Consider the following 16,202-nt stretch of genomic DNA (forward strand, 5'->3'; position numbering starts at 1 on the left):
GCCGAATCTTTTGGATCTGATCCGCAGGTGTGTCCTAAACTTCCCATGATATCCAACATCACGATACAGCGTTTGAGTTCGACAGACCACTCGTGTGGAGGAATGATGGAATATACCATACTAGTGTTGCATTCGAGGACTAGAAAGATTGTATTGCCCACCGGCTGATTGCACGTTCATGAACGTGCAGGGATTGGATGTCTGATTGAGAACATCGCGCGAATACCGAGCAGCCTGACAGGTAAGCCACGCATGTAGCCAATCAATCTTATCTGATAGATCCTTTTGCTTTGGTTGGAGGCAGTTCTATGCTTAACATCTTATTTGCTATCGAGATAACTAGCATGTACCTATGCCACGATCCCTGTGATTGGTCTCCGCATCATATTACCTTATGCCACTTGTGATTGGACATCAGGAATAATCTCTCTAGGTCCCACGTACATGAATTCGTGGTTTCCGTGGCAGGCAAGGCAAGCTGGCCATTGTTGGCACTCGCTGCCAGAGGAGAAAAGACCGCTGGAAAGATCTGGACTCTTACAGCCTTCCTCGCCCAAGCTTATCTTACAGGCTTATCTCGACCCCTCACGCTCACCCATCAGCCGCGTGTGTGATAGGCTGACGCAGGTGAGCCATATCCAGAGAGTCCTGCACTAAACTTGGGAAGATAAACGATGCTCCTCAAATTAACCAAACTACAAAGATAAGTCATTCCATTTACTCTCGGGAAGTGCGGGGTGAGTCTCAACCCCATGGAAGTAGGTTTCGGCCCTGTAAGACAGAATCCCCGCGAGATAAATATGGAGCATCCGTTTGGTGGAAAAAGCGCATTCGGAGGATAAGGCTCGTTGAATTTAAGTGTACTGAGCGCTGGGAAATAACGTGCCCCTTGCTTGGAGAGATCTGCGGACGTACATGATTCTTTGTTATTGCTTTTTTCGCATTCCAGTTTTACGTTTTCTCGAACGACTCAAAACAACGTCACTAGAAATCGCGTTAGTGTCAGTTTTCGAAGCCCCATCTTCCAATGGACATGATCAAAAGGGTGCCCGGATCCTACGTGTGGGCAAGTCCGCATCACCAGCCCCGGCAGCTGCGGCGGATGGTGGTCCTGCAGCCGAGCAGAAAGCAGATGTGACCAGTCTCGGAATAGGCAGCACTGACATTAAGGAGACTTTAAACACAAGAACCGATGCATCCGGAATACAAGCAGCCTCTGCTATCTGGGGAAAGAAAGGGAAATGGCTCGTCATTATTGGGTAAGATCCTTGGTACGAGCTGCGAAAGGCGCCTACTAATCTACTCTCGCGAAGACTGGCTATGATCATGGTGACCTAGTAAGTGACCGCGGCGGTGGTCATCCCAGAGCCATGCTAATTCGATCCAATGCACCAGTGAGATTGATAACTCGACAGTGTATATCTACAACAACTACTCAACGTCCTCATTTGGTGCCCTGTCAAAGCTCGCAACTCTGAACACAGCCGCATCTGTGCTGTTTGCTGTTATCAAGCCGCCGGTTGCAAAGCTATCCAGTGTCATTGGCCGCGGCCAGACTTATGTGCTGACTATAAGCTTGTACATATTGTCATACATCCTCATGGCCTCTGCGAAGACCCTGAATACGTATGCAGCGGGGTTTATCTTGTACACGGTGGGACAGTCGGGAACAAACATCATGAATGATATTGTCATCTCCGACCTCAGCAATGCGAGATGGCGTGGCTTTGCGATCGCGTTTTCTTTCGCTCCTTATTTAATTACCCCGTGGGTCTCTGGGTTCATCGTTGACAGCGTCGTGAACGGGATTGGGTGGCGCTGGGGCATCGGCATGTTTGCGATCATCATGCCCTTCGGAGCCAGTTTCATCATCACAACCCTGCTCTACTACCAGACCCGAGCGAAGAAGATGGGTCTGGTCGAACGCCAGAAACAGTCGGTCTCTGAATTCTTCTCCCAGATCGATGTCGGAGGCTTGATCCTCTTCAGCGGAGGCTTTGCTTTGATATTGGTTCCAATGAGCTTGGCCGCAACAACAACCAGCCAATGGAAGACGCCATACGTCGATGCACTGATCGCCATCGGGGGCGTCATGCTGATAGCTTTTCCATTTTACGAGCACTATGTTTCTCGACATCCGTTCATGCCTCCCGAGTATTTCAAGAGCTTGACCATTCTTCTTTGTCTATTTCTTATCGCAACAGACACTATTGGGTTTTCATGCACACACGCATATCTTTACACTTGGGCGACTGTTGCTCGAGGCTTTTCGGCGCGCGACGCCACTTTTTACAATGCAACCAATGGTGTGATGCAATGCTTTGTTGCCATCATCGCTGGCGGCTTCATGTTCTGGACGCGTCGATATAAGTGGCTGGTAATCCTTGGCGCAATCATTCGCCTCGTCGGGTACGGCATCATGATTCGCCTGCGGGGCGCGTCCAACTCTATGTTCGAGCTATTCTTCGTTCAGATTATGCAAGGGTTTGGATCGGGGATCATGCAGACGAATTTGATTGTGCCAGCTCAAATCTCAGTACCTCATGCCCAGATGGCGCAGATCACGGCTCTTGTGATCTGCTTTTCCTTCCTTGGATCGAGTATTGGTTCTTGCATTGCGGGCGGGATATACTCGGGCAAGATTGACCAAGCATTATGGCATCACCTCGGCAAGAATGCGACACACGAGCAAGTATCGAGCCTTGCCAATTCGATTACTGGAGTTCTCCCCGCTTGGGGATCTTCAGAACGCATAGCGATCAACTTGGCTGTATGAACTCCACCGACTTCCATATCAGTATATGTTCTATGCTCACATTTACTACAGTTCTCAGATGTCTTGAGGTACATGACATATGCTGCTTTGGCGTCTTCGGCCCCTGCTGTCATTCTAGCTTGGTTCATGCCAAATCACGAACTCCCGTCAGTATTCCTCTTGTGACATGCATTTACCGCCGCTGATCATTCATTAGGGATCGTAACAACATCGTCGAGGAATGAAAAAGACCCTGACAGCCAAGGCTCATAAGCAACCGGACAGAAGACAAATACTCGCATCATGTTAGAAATGTGCCTTTGAGAACTTCAAAGCTCGGGCACGACTTCTCCAGGCCGGGGTCGCTCCAAGCCGCCCCTTTCTGTACATTGCATATGGAGCTCTTTTGACCATGACGAGACCAAGAAATTCGAACGGTGACCAAGGTAAATAAATAATGATAGAAATAAGTGCATATTAGCCTCTGGTATTTTCAGTAGTTCATAATGCGCCTTCGAAGTGAAATTTAGCGAAGCTAGATACATGAGGTGGCCCCATACAAATTTGCGGTAGGACCATTGGCTCGGCCAAGCTCGAGTATCATACGAGAACTAATCTCACTCCACCATCAATTCGAGATATTGTCCTCTGGCCGTGTCTTTTTAGCATAATATGCACCGATCTCGCAGTTCCCAGACGGGAGATTATCTGCAAAAACATCCAGAGGAAGAACAAAGGTATCCGTGCCCAGCGGGGGAGTTCAAAGAGCACAACGATTAGGGCATCCCACTATTCTCGCGTATAGGTCGCTTTCAGTGCTTCAATAAGTCGGTCAATTCCGAAATTCAGGGCCAATCTGCCGATTCAGGAAAGGTCAGGAACGGCATGAAAAGACCTGAAAATTCTTTCGGCTTGTGGAGCTGTCCCATGCTTGGTTCTGGATGTTATTCGTTCTTCACTTGTGGCTGTCCCCCATGATGGGCCGCATGCCTCCACCAGGCCACACAGACGGCGGCCCGTTATTGGCCCCAGCTGTGTACCCGCCATGGGTCATATAAGATCCGATTGTGATTGTCTAATAGTTATTATTCGGCTACAGCGCAGTTGAGTCGGTGGTAAATGGGGTATGGGCTCCTTTCCAGAGCCTGTTTTGTCTGGCGTGCGTAGCCCCATCTGTGCCGAAAGCTCCCAACGACTTGAATCGCCATCTCGTCCACGGTATCTCTTCAGTATCTTCACGCCTTTGCTTCAGTCACAATCAGCCTTCCATTGGACTGTGCATGTCTTGTCGCTGACAGCCTTCTTGGCTACATAGTTTCAAAGTTCAGAAGAAACTTGATTTTCCAGTGTGGCATACCCTCGAACGAAACAGTAGCAGCAAATAGTCACATCTTAAATTGTGTTACTGAATCCCCCTCGCAAAAACGTCGATTGCCGCTAGCACCCATCGCGGAAATTTCGAAAGAAAAAAAAAACCAAAAAAAAAAACATAATCACAGGTCTCTTTTCACAGGCCCTGGCAACCACTCTTTCATATCCATTGCGCCATTGTCTGTGACGTCTGAACTGAAAAGCGGCAAATCCGACGCGACACACAGGCCTAGCCCTTACGCAAACGCCATAGTCGACCCGTTGCGCCAATTGAGAAACCCACGCGCCTATCTTCCCTTCTAGCCCAGCTGAATTACCGCTCACACGATATGGTCAGCTGGAAAGGCCTCTTCGTCAATCGGGAACGGCGAAGCTTCCCAGAGGTCGTGGTGCCTCTTGCCCAAGGATGTGCACCCAAAACGAAAGATACCCTGGAAATCGGCACTTCCGACAGTACTGACCGCGCATCTCTCCAAGAAAATGGCGTTTCTGGATCTAACGTTGGGACCATACTTACTCTCGAAGCTCTGCGGGCTGAAATTGAAGCAGATCTCGCTTCGTCCGGCCATGACACTGCCTATGACCGTACGTTCATTCTATCTCCTTTGATGATCCTATGATTATCCGCTGGCAGTCCGGCAAATATGTTACCCGTTGAAAAATAACACATCGTCGCCTTCTAGGAAAGGCTAAAGTGATCAACCGAGCCGTACAAGACATAGGAATGGGCCGGTACCAATGGGGACTGTTCGTTCTCTGTGGAATGGGCTGGGTTGCGGACAAGTAAGACTCTGAGGCCCCAGGCTTATGAGTTCATCACTAACGTCATATTGTCTATATATAGCCTTTGGCTGCAGGTATGATGGCAGAGATGCACAGCCGGTGGAAATCATCCAGCTAATCTCTTATAGGGCGTTGCTTTAACCCTAACTCCCGTTGCCATGGAATTTGGTGTCCCGGAGGATCACTCTCGGTTTGCAACTGTTGCTCTCTTTGTCGGTCTGATCTTCGGTGCTTCTTTCTGGGGAATTGCCTCCGACGCCATTGGACGCCGGCCCGCTTTCAACCTGACTCTATTCATCTGTGGTACCTTCGGTCTTGCGGCGGGCGGCGGGCCTAATTTTGTGGGTATGATCCAGCTACTCCTGCGCCCAGATTTGACTATCCTGACTCATGAATCAGCACTTGTGCATTATACGCTTGTTTGGGGCTGGGCGTGGGTGGAAACCTGCCCGTTGATGCCGCCGTTTTTCTCGAGTGCTTGCCCCCCAACTCCGGCAACATTCTGAGCGGTCTTGCAACTTGGTGGTCGGTTGGTACACTCGTTGCCAGGTATGTATGTCTGGGCATCTTCTATCTGATCAGATCTGATGTCCTTCAGTATGCTTGCCTGGGCTTTTATCCCAAGCTTCTCCTGTGATAGTTACGCCACCTGTACCAAGGCTGATAATTGGGGCTGGCGGTACCTTGTTCTCACTCTGGGCGCCATCACGTTCTGCATGTTCCTTTGCCGTTTCTTACTCTTCACTCTTTACGAATCACCCAAGTTCTTGGTCTCCCGCGGCCGCCAAGACGAGGCTGTTGCCGCAGTGCAAGGAATTGCCCACAAGAACAAGGCCACCACTTGGCTTACCGAGGACATTTTGAACGAGATCGGCGGATACCCCGAAGAGACACAAAAGCGACAGGGACTATCTTATGGCCAGATTGTCAAGCGATCTCTGGAACGATTCTCGTATCAGCAGGTCGCTCCTCTTTTCAAGACCAAGCGCCTCGCGATATCCAGTATGCTACTCATTGGCTTAGGGGCCCTTGGAATGTCAGCTAACATCTCGCAGCTGTCCTCATCTGGTTCTGCTGGACTTGCATCGGAATGGGATACACACTTTTCAATGCTTTCCTTCCACAATATCTGAGCGCCAACTCTACCAGCACCTACATCACATACCGAAACTACGCCATCACTGCGGCGTGTGGTATCCCCGGTCCCCTCCTTGGCTGGTGGACCGTCGACGTTAAGTACATCGGTCGGAAAGGCACGCTTGCCGCTTCCACCTTGATCACTGGTGTACTGCTGTTCTGCTTCACTGCATCAAAGGACCCGAATGTCCAGCTTGTCTGCTCGTCTCTGGAGTCTTTCTTCCAGATGATCATGTACGGGGTCCTCTACGCTTACACCCCCGAGGTCTTCCCGGCCCCCAATCGCGGTACTGGCACTGGTATCGCTAGCTGTTTGAACAGAATTGCTGGCTTGATGGCCCCGATCATTGGCATCTATGCTGCCTCTGACCCGGTTGCGCCTATTTACGCGTCGGGGGCCCTTATTCTGGCATCTTTTGTTGCCATGGTTTTCCTTCCGATTGAAACTGCGACTACCCAGATTCTGTAAGCATGGGGTGGCCCCAAACAAGGATCTCTCGGTGGCTTGTGCCGTGAAAGATCATATATACTACATGACGATTCAATACTGTGATCCCATGAATGAAGATATTCTCAGTGTAGACATATATCAGACCCTTGACAGCTTTAACGAGCCCTCACTTTCAGTAGTGACAGGAAACTCCAAATGGCCACAGGAGAAGCTCAATGTATATATGGAAGGCCGAATCCAGGATAATTATTTGTTCAATGACTTGAATCAGCACCTCGCAAAGCGAACCTAGCTTGTCCTCGAACGTCCCGCCACTGGGAACCTGAATGTGTTCGTCTATGTCGGCCTCGCGCCCATGGGAGACGTCTCTCTTCAGCCGTTTCCCCCCGTTCTGGGATGGATGGAGCCCTGGAGTGGGCCAAGACGCTGACCAATCTCTTCCCAGTTGGGGGGGGCCCGATGATCTTTTGAGCCGTAGATGCGGGACTTCATGCATAGGCTGAGGCGGAGGTGATGAAAATTAAATTTGTTGAACATACGCATTTCCTTCACTAGAAGCCATCTTCACAGATAACTAGATAGTGGAACTAGCCCTGGTAAATAGGATTAAAAGACCTACTGGTCCTAGAGGATTCATGTGGCTGCGAATCCCCCACTCCCGCCCCACCGAGAGTTACCCCGGGAAGTAAACCCCGGCTTTTCCGGGGGTGCAGGTTTCCCCGGGGGTGCAAACCCCTCCAAGGTCACGTTGCATTAGTTTCATGATTACGAGACTATATCGGCCGGTAGTTCCTAGCTTTAGCTATATGAAGTTCTAGCTCCAGCTATATGAAATTCCCGTTCCAATGGAATCTCGCCACAGGTCTCCCCGCAATAGCCGCAATAAGCAGCGCGAACTTGCCAGCCCCTACAGCCGCGCGGGGCTAGAATTACGCCACGCATATCCCGACTTCCCAAGGCTATCTCGGTAAACTTCGGCAAGGGACAGTCTGAGGGGTTCGGATCGGAATTGCTTGTCTTTTCCGAGCCGGGGATTCTCTACAAAGAGGGCCATGATAGATCAAGTTTGATCTTCAGCGCAGAGCCACGATGAAGGGCCCCATGATTCCGTCCGCCGAGATTTGGCCTGTTCTCTTTGATCGGCCTTCGCTGCCATCCCTACTGATCAAGGTGCGTAATGTAGTCCTCCATAGCTCGGCTTTGATTGACAATACAGTCATCTTTCGCTCGGCGACGACGAATGCGGTACGGACATACCACGATATCTTGCGCCAAGCAACAAGCTTTGGAAGCGCTCTGCAGTCGGAATGGAATTGGAAAAAGGGCGACGTGCTGCTAGTAATGGCGCCTAACCATGTTGACGTCCCTGCAACAATATGGGGCTGCCACTATGCGGGCGGCGTTGTCTCTCCGGCTAATCCAGGGCTCTCTGTGAGGGACCTTCGGCAGCAGCTGGAAGGGAGTCGAGCCTGCGGTCTCGTTGTACCTTCGCAATGTTTGCCTGTTGCCCTTGAGGCTGCTCGGTCGGCCAACTTCCCAACTGATCGCATTCTGGTTCTGGAGTCTGATTCTTCGGTGGATACCTTGGGTGTATCTTCTGTTCTACAGTTAGTCGTATCAGCACAAGAGAAGCAGGCTCCTCTTCGTCCGCGGGTACCATTGAGCCCATCAGAAGATACCGCCTATCTTGTCTATTCATCTGGGACGACTGGTCGTCCCAAGGCGGTTATGGTATCTCACCGGAATGTTGTTGCGGCGATCGTGATGCAGACAGCTGTGGAAGGCCCGCATCTTGACTGGCGTGTTAGCCGAACATTGGCTATTCTCCCGATATATCATATCTACGGTAAGCAGTCTTTTCACATACCTATACACAAGCACATGGGCTTATGCTGAGCAATGCATCAGGTCTTGTTTGCCTGGTTCACCTGCCGATGTATCTCGGCACCACGACATTCTTCATGGACAAATTCGATGTTCAACTATTCTGCCAGCACATTCAGAGCCATAAGATCTCCCATGCTTACGTCGCTCCGCCAGTCGTCCTCCATCTCGCCAAAAGCCCATTAGTACAGAACTACAATTTATCGTCCTTGAAGATGCTGACTTCTGGCGGTGCCCCCCTTGGCTGCGAACCTCATAAGGGAGTTGTTCAAGAAACGAGGGATTCCAGTGCGTCAGGCATATGGATTGTCGGAGACGACTGCCGTCTCCCATATCCAGGTAGGTTCTCCCCAATTGAGCAGATCCAGAGTATAGCTGATAGCCTTAAGCGCTGGGACGATTGGCGTAGCGGAATCGGGTCCAACGGCCCTCCTATCCCCGGACTCGAGTCGAAGTTTGTCCGCTCTGATGGTTCCACCGCTGCGAAAGGAGAAGAAGGGGAGTTGTGGATCCGCAGCCCGACGGTGTTCAATGGCTATCGCGATGAGCCAGAGATGACTGCCGGCTGTATGACGGCGGACGGGTGGTTCCAAACAGTTGAGTTGATTCCGCGGTGACTCGGAGAGCTAAATAGATGCTGATTCCTGCAGGGGATATCGGATACGAAGATGAGCATCGCAACATGTTCATCACCGATCGGTCTAAGGATCTAATCAAGTTCAAAGGATATCAGGTCGCCCCGGCAGAATTAGAAGACTTGATTTTAGAGAGCGACGCAGTACGCGACGCGGCGGTTATTGGAATCATGAATGACGACCTAGCAAGCGAGGTACCACTCGCGTACATCGTGCTGAAGGAGGGCAGAAGCGAGAATGCCGCAAAGGCTCAAGAAGTGATAGATCATGTGAAAAAGCGTGCAATTCATTACAAGCATCTGCGGGGAGGAATCATCTTCACCAACGAGATTCCCAAAGGCCCGTCGGGTAAGATTTTGAAGCGAGTTTTGCGCGAGCGGGCCGTCGGAGTCGATAAAGCGCGGCGGATCGGAGCAGTGGAGTATGGGAAATATCAAGAAGGGCGGACAGCCAAATTATAGGATGGCAGGCTTTTGCTTGCTGCGGACTGCTATGATAATAGTATTTCAAAGCTCAGCCTTGCAATACTAGGTTCTAGGGGGGATCGCCGTGCTAGTTACATAGAAGCAAGTTCGAATTCCCCAAAAAGCCCTGACTATGCAACTAAACCCCAATATCTGAAGCCGAGACAACAGTCGCAAACGCATCCTCTAATGCACTCAAGCTCACAGCAGTCAAAACCGGCGCTTTCACCCCGGGAATATCCCTGTCGCCGACAGCATCCCGGACAACAATCACATCGTAACCCAGTTCATGGCCTGCTCTAGCCGTCGTAGAAACACACACATGGGCCATGTATCCGACCAGCACAATTTTCTTCCCAAAATCCCCCAGTGTGCTCAGGTAGTCATGCAAACCCGTCTGGGCAAAAGAACTAGGAAATGCCTTGGTGATGACTTTCTCGCCCGACCGCGGAGTCAGTTCTTCTAACTCTAGCGCCAGCTCAGTGTCTGGGGTGAAGAGAGGAGCCCCCGGGGGGAGTCTCGTGGACAATATGAACGATATTGCGACCATCGCCTCCTTGCCGGTATTTTTGCAGCAGGGCCGAGATCACTGCTCGACTTTCGGAGATGCCCTCTACCTGCAGTTTTCCAAAGGCATATTCATTTTGAGCGTCAATGATGATCAAGGTCGAGTCCTGCACCGAGGCAGAAGAAGCCGTGATTCCAATAAGTTGGCGGAAAGATGCCGGATTCATCATGATTACTATGGCTCAACTTCGCGATTCGATAGTTTAAGGTCGAGTAGCCCCGGTGGCAAACGCGGGGAAGATAAGATGAGAAGCCTTGGCAGTACCCCACCGCCTGGTGGTTCATGGCGTTACCAAATATGATCAGGCTTTCGTTGGAATGTTAGGTGTAACTTGTCAGGTTCGACTTGCCAGTAAATTCTAATAATGTCATACTATCCGGGAAAGCTTCAACTGGTGGTTCCATCGAAAAGGTGAGACCGACGGACAGCCCTCCAACCTAGGACTACCGCATTCCTATGTGCCTTTCTACTGCTGCTGGGTGATGGTCCGCCTCAAAGCTTGCCGTGTCGAGGAAGACTAGGTGTTTTAGGATATTGTCTATTGTAATGTATGTCAATGATAGATATAGACGTCGCAGCCTAGACCCAAGCCTGACCAGTACAAAGACAGAAGGATTGATGAGACAAGAGTGACCACTTGTGTATCGAATGGAGAAACAAGGGTAAAAGGAGCCTCACTGGGGGGTTGTGATGCTGCTGGGACTGAATGACCAGCAGATAGCAGAACGAAACAAGCGCTCAAGGTGGGAAGTCGCAGGAGAAAAAACGGAAAACATCGAAATGGGATGAAAGGTGACTCGGAAACCAAGGCCCGAGTCTAGAATGATACAGACTCCTTGAGATGGAACAAAAGCAGCGAAGGGCAAGATGAAAAAAAAAAAAATATTGATCAAGATTGGTGATATGTGGGTCAAAGACAGAGAATCACAATACAAAGAATCGTGTCTATTGGGCCGCTCGTCCACCGTTCCTGCACCGATCATTCTTGATCTACTTAACGAAGTGGCATGTTCCAGGGCTAAAACTCCAATATTTCCTGCATTGATTCTTGCCCCTGATAGGCATGGATGCTTCACTCCGGTATGCTTACAAACGAGGGGTCTTGGACACTACCACCGGCATCTCCGAGACCAGCCACCGGCCGGTTGTAAGACCATCCGACGAATTGTTGTTGCATGGTAGAGGACAGGGCGGGCCCATCAACATATGAATCTTGAGGTTTCTCGGACGTGAAATCCACGTCAAAGTTATCTGTGTCACGAGCATCGGCCTGGAGATTAATCATTAGTAAAAGGTGTGTTTGATATCGATCGGAAATTGTGCAACATACCACGTTAGGACGGAAGCTCGGCTCATACTTCCGCTGCAACAGCTTACGCCAGTCAATGTTGGCAAAGAAATGATGCGACTTGATCTCGGCAGCTCCGTTAGCACCCAGACGGCGCTGGGGATCACGGTCCAAAAGCCGTGTAAGGAGGTCCCGAGCAGCAGGTGGGACAATGTCGCTGCTGGGGAAAGTAAGCGGTTCCTGCAAGATCTTGCGGTACATTTCATTGACATTTTCATCGTAGAAAGGTGGTAGACCCGTCAACATCTCGTAAAGAAGCACACCAAGGGTCCACCAATCCACAGTCTTGGTGTAGCCGTTTCCAAGCAGCAACTCGGGGGCAAGGTACTCGGGTGTTCCACAGAAAGCTAGATCACTCATTAGCCTTTGCTTTTTTTTTTCTCCAGGTTGTACATTGGGCAAATGGGAATTACTCACTGTTGGTGCGGTCTTCATCCTTCATATCCAGCTTGCAAAGACCGAAATCACACAAGGCGATATGTCCGGTATAATCGAGCAAGATGTTCTCGGGCTTCAGGTCTCGGTAGATAACCTTGAAACCGTGGAGACATTCAAGAGCACACAACAATTCGGCGGTGTAGAAACGAGCGCGGTTAATATCAAACCGTTGCTCTTTCTGCAAGTGATGGAACAACTCTCCGCCATTCACGAACGCCAAAACGAAGTACAGCTTCTCCGGCGACTGGAATGAGAACTTCAAGGGAACGATGAAGGGGTTGTTGATTTGTGCCAGTACCGAGCGCTCCGCAAGGGTGTGTGTCACTTCAGACCGGGAGATGATGTGGGACTTGCGAATGGTCTTGAGGGCGTAGATTCGGCCCGTATCCTTCTTCCTGTTGGTATGAGGTGTGGTTAGATATTGAATGATTTGACAATTCGAAGAGAGTCCTTCTTACATGACCTGCATGACCTTGCCGAAACTTCCTTTGCCAACGACCTTCAACAAGTCAAAATCTTCCATCTTCAAGCTGCGTTGGCGGTTTTCCACGAATGACACGCCAATTTTGATTGAGCCAGTTCCAAACTGAAGGTCCAGCCACTCAGCTCCCAACTGGCCATTTGCACGCTCTTGCTCTGCATGAGCCGTGGCCGCCTTCTGGTTGTCCTTCTTGCTTAATTTGGGGTCTTCCACGTATGGCTGAGATGCTTCTTCGAATCGAGGGTGAATCTTGACTGCACCTAGGAATATGTCTTCGCTGCGACCGACGCCGGGTCGAGCGGCTGGGTTTCTCAGATACAACTGCACATTTAATTCCGTTTTGCGGGAAACATCGAATTTGAAAGCGGTGTTATCACCCGCCCACAGCGGGTTCTCGGGTGTACCAGAGACAGCATCGACGAAGACCTGATTCTTTTCGAAATCGAGAAGTGCGTAAGGAAGGTATTTGGTCGAGTAACGGCCGTGAATGGTAGGGGCTGCATTGATTCCTCCGCTTGTAGACTGTGGTCGATTAGACTGCACATACGAGCCCGCTGCTTGTGCGTTGGAGGAATGTGATGAGGAGGCCGTGCTCGGACGCAAAGATGAGGGATTGAACGAGTTGTTTTGGAAATGCGAGTTGAAAATCTGTTGGTAATGGGGAGACAAGGCAAAATCTCGGCCTTCGTGTAGAGTGACAATGAGAATCCCTGGTTTCACGGGGTTCACAGGGGGTGAGACGAGTGACTCGGAAGCGGCTGTTAATGACCCAAATAATGGCCATCGTCAACGGAGTGCTCTAGCGGGAATATACTGATGTGATCCATTGCTTACCGATGCCATTTGAGGACGGCGTAGGCGAAATGTTTGGTGCTTGGGGGCTAACGGGGGGTTTCATCACCACCGCCATTTGAGTCACCCTTGATTGTAGAAGTGGACGACGACCGGCCGAACCCCTGTGTCAAAGGCGCCAGATGCGTCTCCTTTAATTCTAGAGCGTAGAAAAATCAGCCATTGCCTCCGAGGAAACAACCTCCCCCCAGATCATCAGCCGCACCATGGAGGGGCCAAAAGGCATCCAAATTCCGGGGGAGAACGGAGAGCCTAGAGGAGGACGGGGAGACCAGGGAGACCAACTGAACATACTTTTGGTGAGCTTCCAGGACATGATGGCGGTCTTTCGAGGCCGAAGATCGAAGTGGTGAAAGATCGAAAGCAAGCCAACCACAGTTGTGCAGACTGGAGCACCAAATAAGTCAACACTTGAAGTTCCCAAATCCACGGGGCCAAGAGCAGCGCCACGGCAGCCTAAGTTGACCCACGACCAACACGCCTACCTCTTCTCTTGAGTCGGCCCTGGACTCTCTGCTCGGGTCGGTGGCTGCACTGGGAGCCTCAGGAAAGGAATGGATGCACAGTCAAAATCTTGGGTCAAGTAGGAGTTTTCAGGGGACAATAACAAGGAGAGACTTTTTAAGGAGATGGCAGCATGTCAGAACGAGGGAGAAGAGGGGAAGTGCGGGTCGCAGCCACCTTACCGAAGCTTACGCCTGCCAGGGAGCACAATGCCTGCGTGGGCAGGTATTAAACGGTAGAGATGAGGGCGATAGGGCTGGAGACGCGGTAACGGCAGTGTACCAAGTCCGTAATTTACGGCAGATACCTCAGGCCAAAAGAGCCTTTTTCTAACCAACGAACAGGCTAGGCACTAGCCTTCCCACTGTGGCAATGCTAGGCGCCACACTCTCCTTCAATCAGCTTCCCCGGTCCATCTTGCACCACCCTGAGCACGCAGCCAATCCCCGATCAAACATTTTGCCCTGCGCCTCCCCCCTGATTGTGACACAAAGTCGTGTATCTCTACCCGGACTATCACTATCTCCCCACTCCGATCTACGTTGATCCTTACCCCAGTTCACCGCATTCCGCTACCCTTCTCCTTCGCCAGCTATTCGCCCTCTCAGGTTCCTGGAGGGTGACTTGGGTTTTCACCACGGCCTTGGATAAAACGGAGGATGACAACACCCAGGAATCGATGGGTGTAATACGAAAGAAGACCGCCACGCGCGGCACTGAAGCTGGCACCAAGTTCCATTGCGACGTGTGCTCCGCTGACGTGACTTCCACCGTACGTGGCGCTTGTTTTGAATAGAACCTCCTCCCCCGCAAGATACTGATCCAGATCGCGTACCTAAGGTTCGAATTTCCTGCGCCCATCCTACGTGCTCCGAATACGATCTTTGTGTCCCCTGTTTCGGCGCGGGGGCGCGTTCCAAGAACCATGATCCAGCGACCCATCCATTCCAAGTCATCGAACAGAATTCGGTCCCCATCTTTCAAGAAGATTGGGGTGCAGATGAGGAGCTGCTTTTGCTTGAAGGTGCAGAGATCTACGGTCTCGGGTCATGGGCCGATATCGCGGATCACATTGGTGGCTACCGCACTAAGGATGAGGTACGCGACCATTACATTGATACGTACATCAACAGCTCGAACTTTCCTCTTCCGGAACGTGCCGACCCATCGGACCATTCATTACAAGACTCGATCCCCAAAGATGAATTCCAAGCACGAAAAAAGCGACGCATCGAAGAGCGCAAAGAGGCCGCTAAAGCGGCACCTCCCGCTACCCCCAAGCAGAAGCCCACAGCAAGTGTACCGGCATGTCATGAGGTCCAAGGCTATATGCCGGGTCGTCTTGAATTTGAGACTGAATTCCTCAATGATGCCGAAGAGGCTGTCCAGCACATGTCCTTTGAACCGGGCGCCGGCATTGGTCCGAATGGAGAGATAGATGCGGAGACCGAGCTGAAGATGACCGTGGTCGACATCTATAACACCCGTCTCACTGCTCGAACGGAGCGAAAGAAGATCTTATTCCAGCATAATCTCCTGGAGTATCGGAAGCTTACCGCCCTCGAGAAGAAGCGTTCCAAGGAAGAGCGGGAGCTGCTCAATAAAGCCAAACCACTTGCACGGATGATGAACCACAAGGACTTTGAGGACCTGAACAAGAACCTCGAATACGAGCATAACCTGCGCTTGGCGATCCATCAACTACAAGAATGGCGGCAAATGGGCATTGGCGACCTGAAGACGGGGGAAAAGTACGAACAGGAAAAGCAACAGCGGGTTCAGCGAATGATACCGCAAGGCTCGTTTGATCGCTTCGCTAGCACTCGTCCCAGACAAAGCCAGGCTCCCGAGCCTTCGACGGGGGCAAGCCAGTTAACCACGCCTGAGCTGCCACTGCGCCTGCAGAAAGCCGCTAATCCCCACAAGCTGCCTGACCCTGTCAATGTCCCACTGAATGACTTCGACATGGCCTTTGGCGATTCTTCCTCGGCACCCCCTGCCAAGACCAAATACGTTGTGCAGCCGCTGAGCGGAGCCCCCGCGTGGAAACTTGACAGTGAAGGTGCGGCCGATCTCCACTTGCTCACTCGGGAGGAAGCCGAGGTGTGCAATGTCCTACGCCTGATGCCAAAGCCGTATCTGGTCCTGAAAGAGACCTTACTGAAAGAGGCTATGAAGCAAGGCGGCAGCTTGAAGAAGAAGGACGCACGGGCGATCTGCAAGGTTGGTATTCCCTGTGTTGTCCAACCTGGTCTCGATACATTTGCTAATAGTTTTGACAGATCGATAGCACTAAGGCTGGCCGGATTTACGACTTCATGGTGCACAGTGGATGGATCAGCAAAGCGTAGACTTGATTGTCAACATGGAAGGCTGTCTTTTCTTTACGATGATATCCATATTGATATGTTTCTTTAACAGCGGGGGTTTATGGCGTTTATCGTACAAGAGGTGGCTTAAATTTGTTTCATACGGGGGGGCATAATTGATACTTCTATATCTTATGAAGATTTATTGAAGATTAACCCTAT

General features: G+C 51.0%; 6 protein-coding genes across 6 annotated transcripts; 4 read left to right on the forward strand and 2 right to left on the reverse strand.

Moving 5' to 3' along the window:
- Positions 1-915: 915 nt before the first annotated feature.
- On the forward strand, positions 916-2,776 carry N7468_005859 (uncharacterized protein; the record flags this gene model as incomplete). Its single annotated transcript, XM_058475155.1, has 2 exons — positions 916-1,259; positions 1,396-2,776. 2 exons carry the CDS (start codon positions 916-918, stop codon positions 2,774-2,776), a joined length of 1,725 nt encoding a protein of 574 aa, XP_058330895.1.
- A 1,679-nt stretch (positions 2,777-4,455) lies between these two features.
- On the forward strand, positions 4,456-6,515 carry N7468_005860 (uncharacterized protein; the record flags this gene model as incomplete). Its single annotated transcript, XM_058475156.1, has 7 exons — positions 4,456-4,711; positions 4,810-4,909; positions 4,971-4,983; positions 5,038-5,313; positions 5,385-5,458; positions 5,508-5,911; positions 5,965-6,515. 7 exons carry the CDS (start codon positions 4,456-4,458, stop codon positions 6,513-6,515), a joined length of 1,674 nt encoding a protein of 557 aa, XP_058330896.1.
- Positions 6,516-7,586: 1,071 nt separating this feature from the next.
- Positions 7,587-9,477, forward strand: N7468_005861 (phenylacetyl-CoA ligase; the record flags this gene model as incomplete). The annotated part of the gene is made up of 3 exons (XM_058475157.1): positions 7,587-8,343; positions 8,406-8,948; positions 9,032-9,477. 3 exons carry the CDS (start codon positions 7,587-7,589, stop codon positions 9,475-9,477), a joined length of 1,746 nt encoding a protein of 581 aa, XP_058330897.1.
- Positions 9,478-9,619: 142 nt separating this feature from the next.
- On the reverse strand, positions 9,620-10,214 carry N7468_005862 (putative isochorismatase family hydrolase; the record flags this gene model as incomplete). The annotated part of the gene is made up of 2 exons (XM_058475158.1): positions 9,620-9,966; positions 10,028-10,214. 2 exons carry the CDS (start codon positions 10,212-10,214, stop codon positions 9,620-9,622), a joined length of 534 nt encoding a protein of 177 aa, XP_058330898.1.
- A 2,295-nt stretch (positions 10,215-12,509) lies between these two features.
- On the reverse strand, positions 12,510-13,483 carry N7468_005863 (serine/threonine protein kinase (YPK1); the record flags this gene model as incomplete). Its single annotated transcript, XM_058475159.1, has 4 exons — positions 12,510-12,575; positions 12,604-13,073; positions 13,202-13,306; positions 13,462-13,483. 4 exons carry the CDS (start codon positions 13,481-13,483, stop codon positions 12,510-12,512), a joined length of 663 nt encoding a protein of 220 aa, XP_058330899.1.
- Positions 13,484-14,350: 867 nt separating this feature from the next.
- adaB (chromatin-binding transcription regulator ADA2) lies at positions 14,351-16,022 on the forward strand (the record flags this gene model as incomplete). The annotated part of the gene is made up of 3 exons (XM_058475160.1): positions 14,351-14,443; positions 14,512-15,894; positions 15,954-16,022. The coding sequence occupies 3 exons, from the start codon at positions 14,351-14,353 to the stop codon at positions 16,020-16,022; spliced, it is 1,545 nt and encodes a 514-aa protein (XP_058330900.1).
- Between the last annotated feature and the right edge of the window lie 180 nt (positions 16,023-16,202).

The sequence above is a fragment of the Penicillium chermesinum genome (genome assembly GCF_028974085.1).
Source record: "Penicillium chermesinum strain IBT 19713 chromosome Unknown utg000004l:1.0-3345178.0:1.0-3348027.0, whole genome shotgun sequence".
Lineage (NCBI taxonomy): Eukaryota > Fungi > Ascomycota > Eurotiomycetes > Eurotiales > Aspergillaceae > Penicillium > Penicillium chermesinum.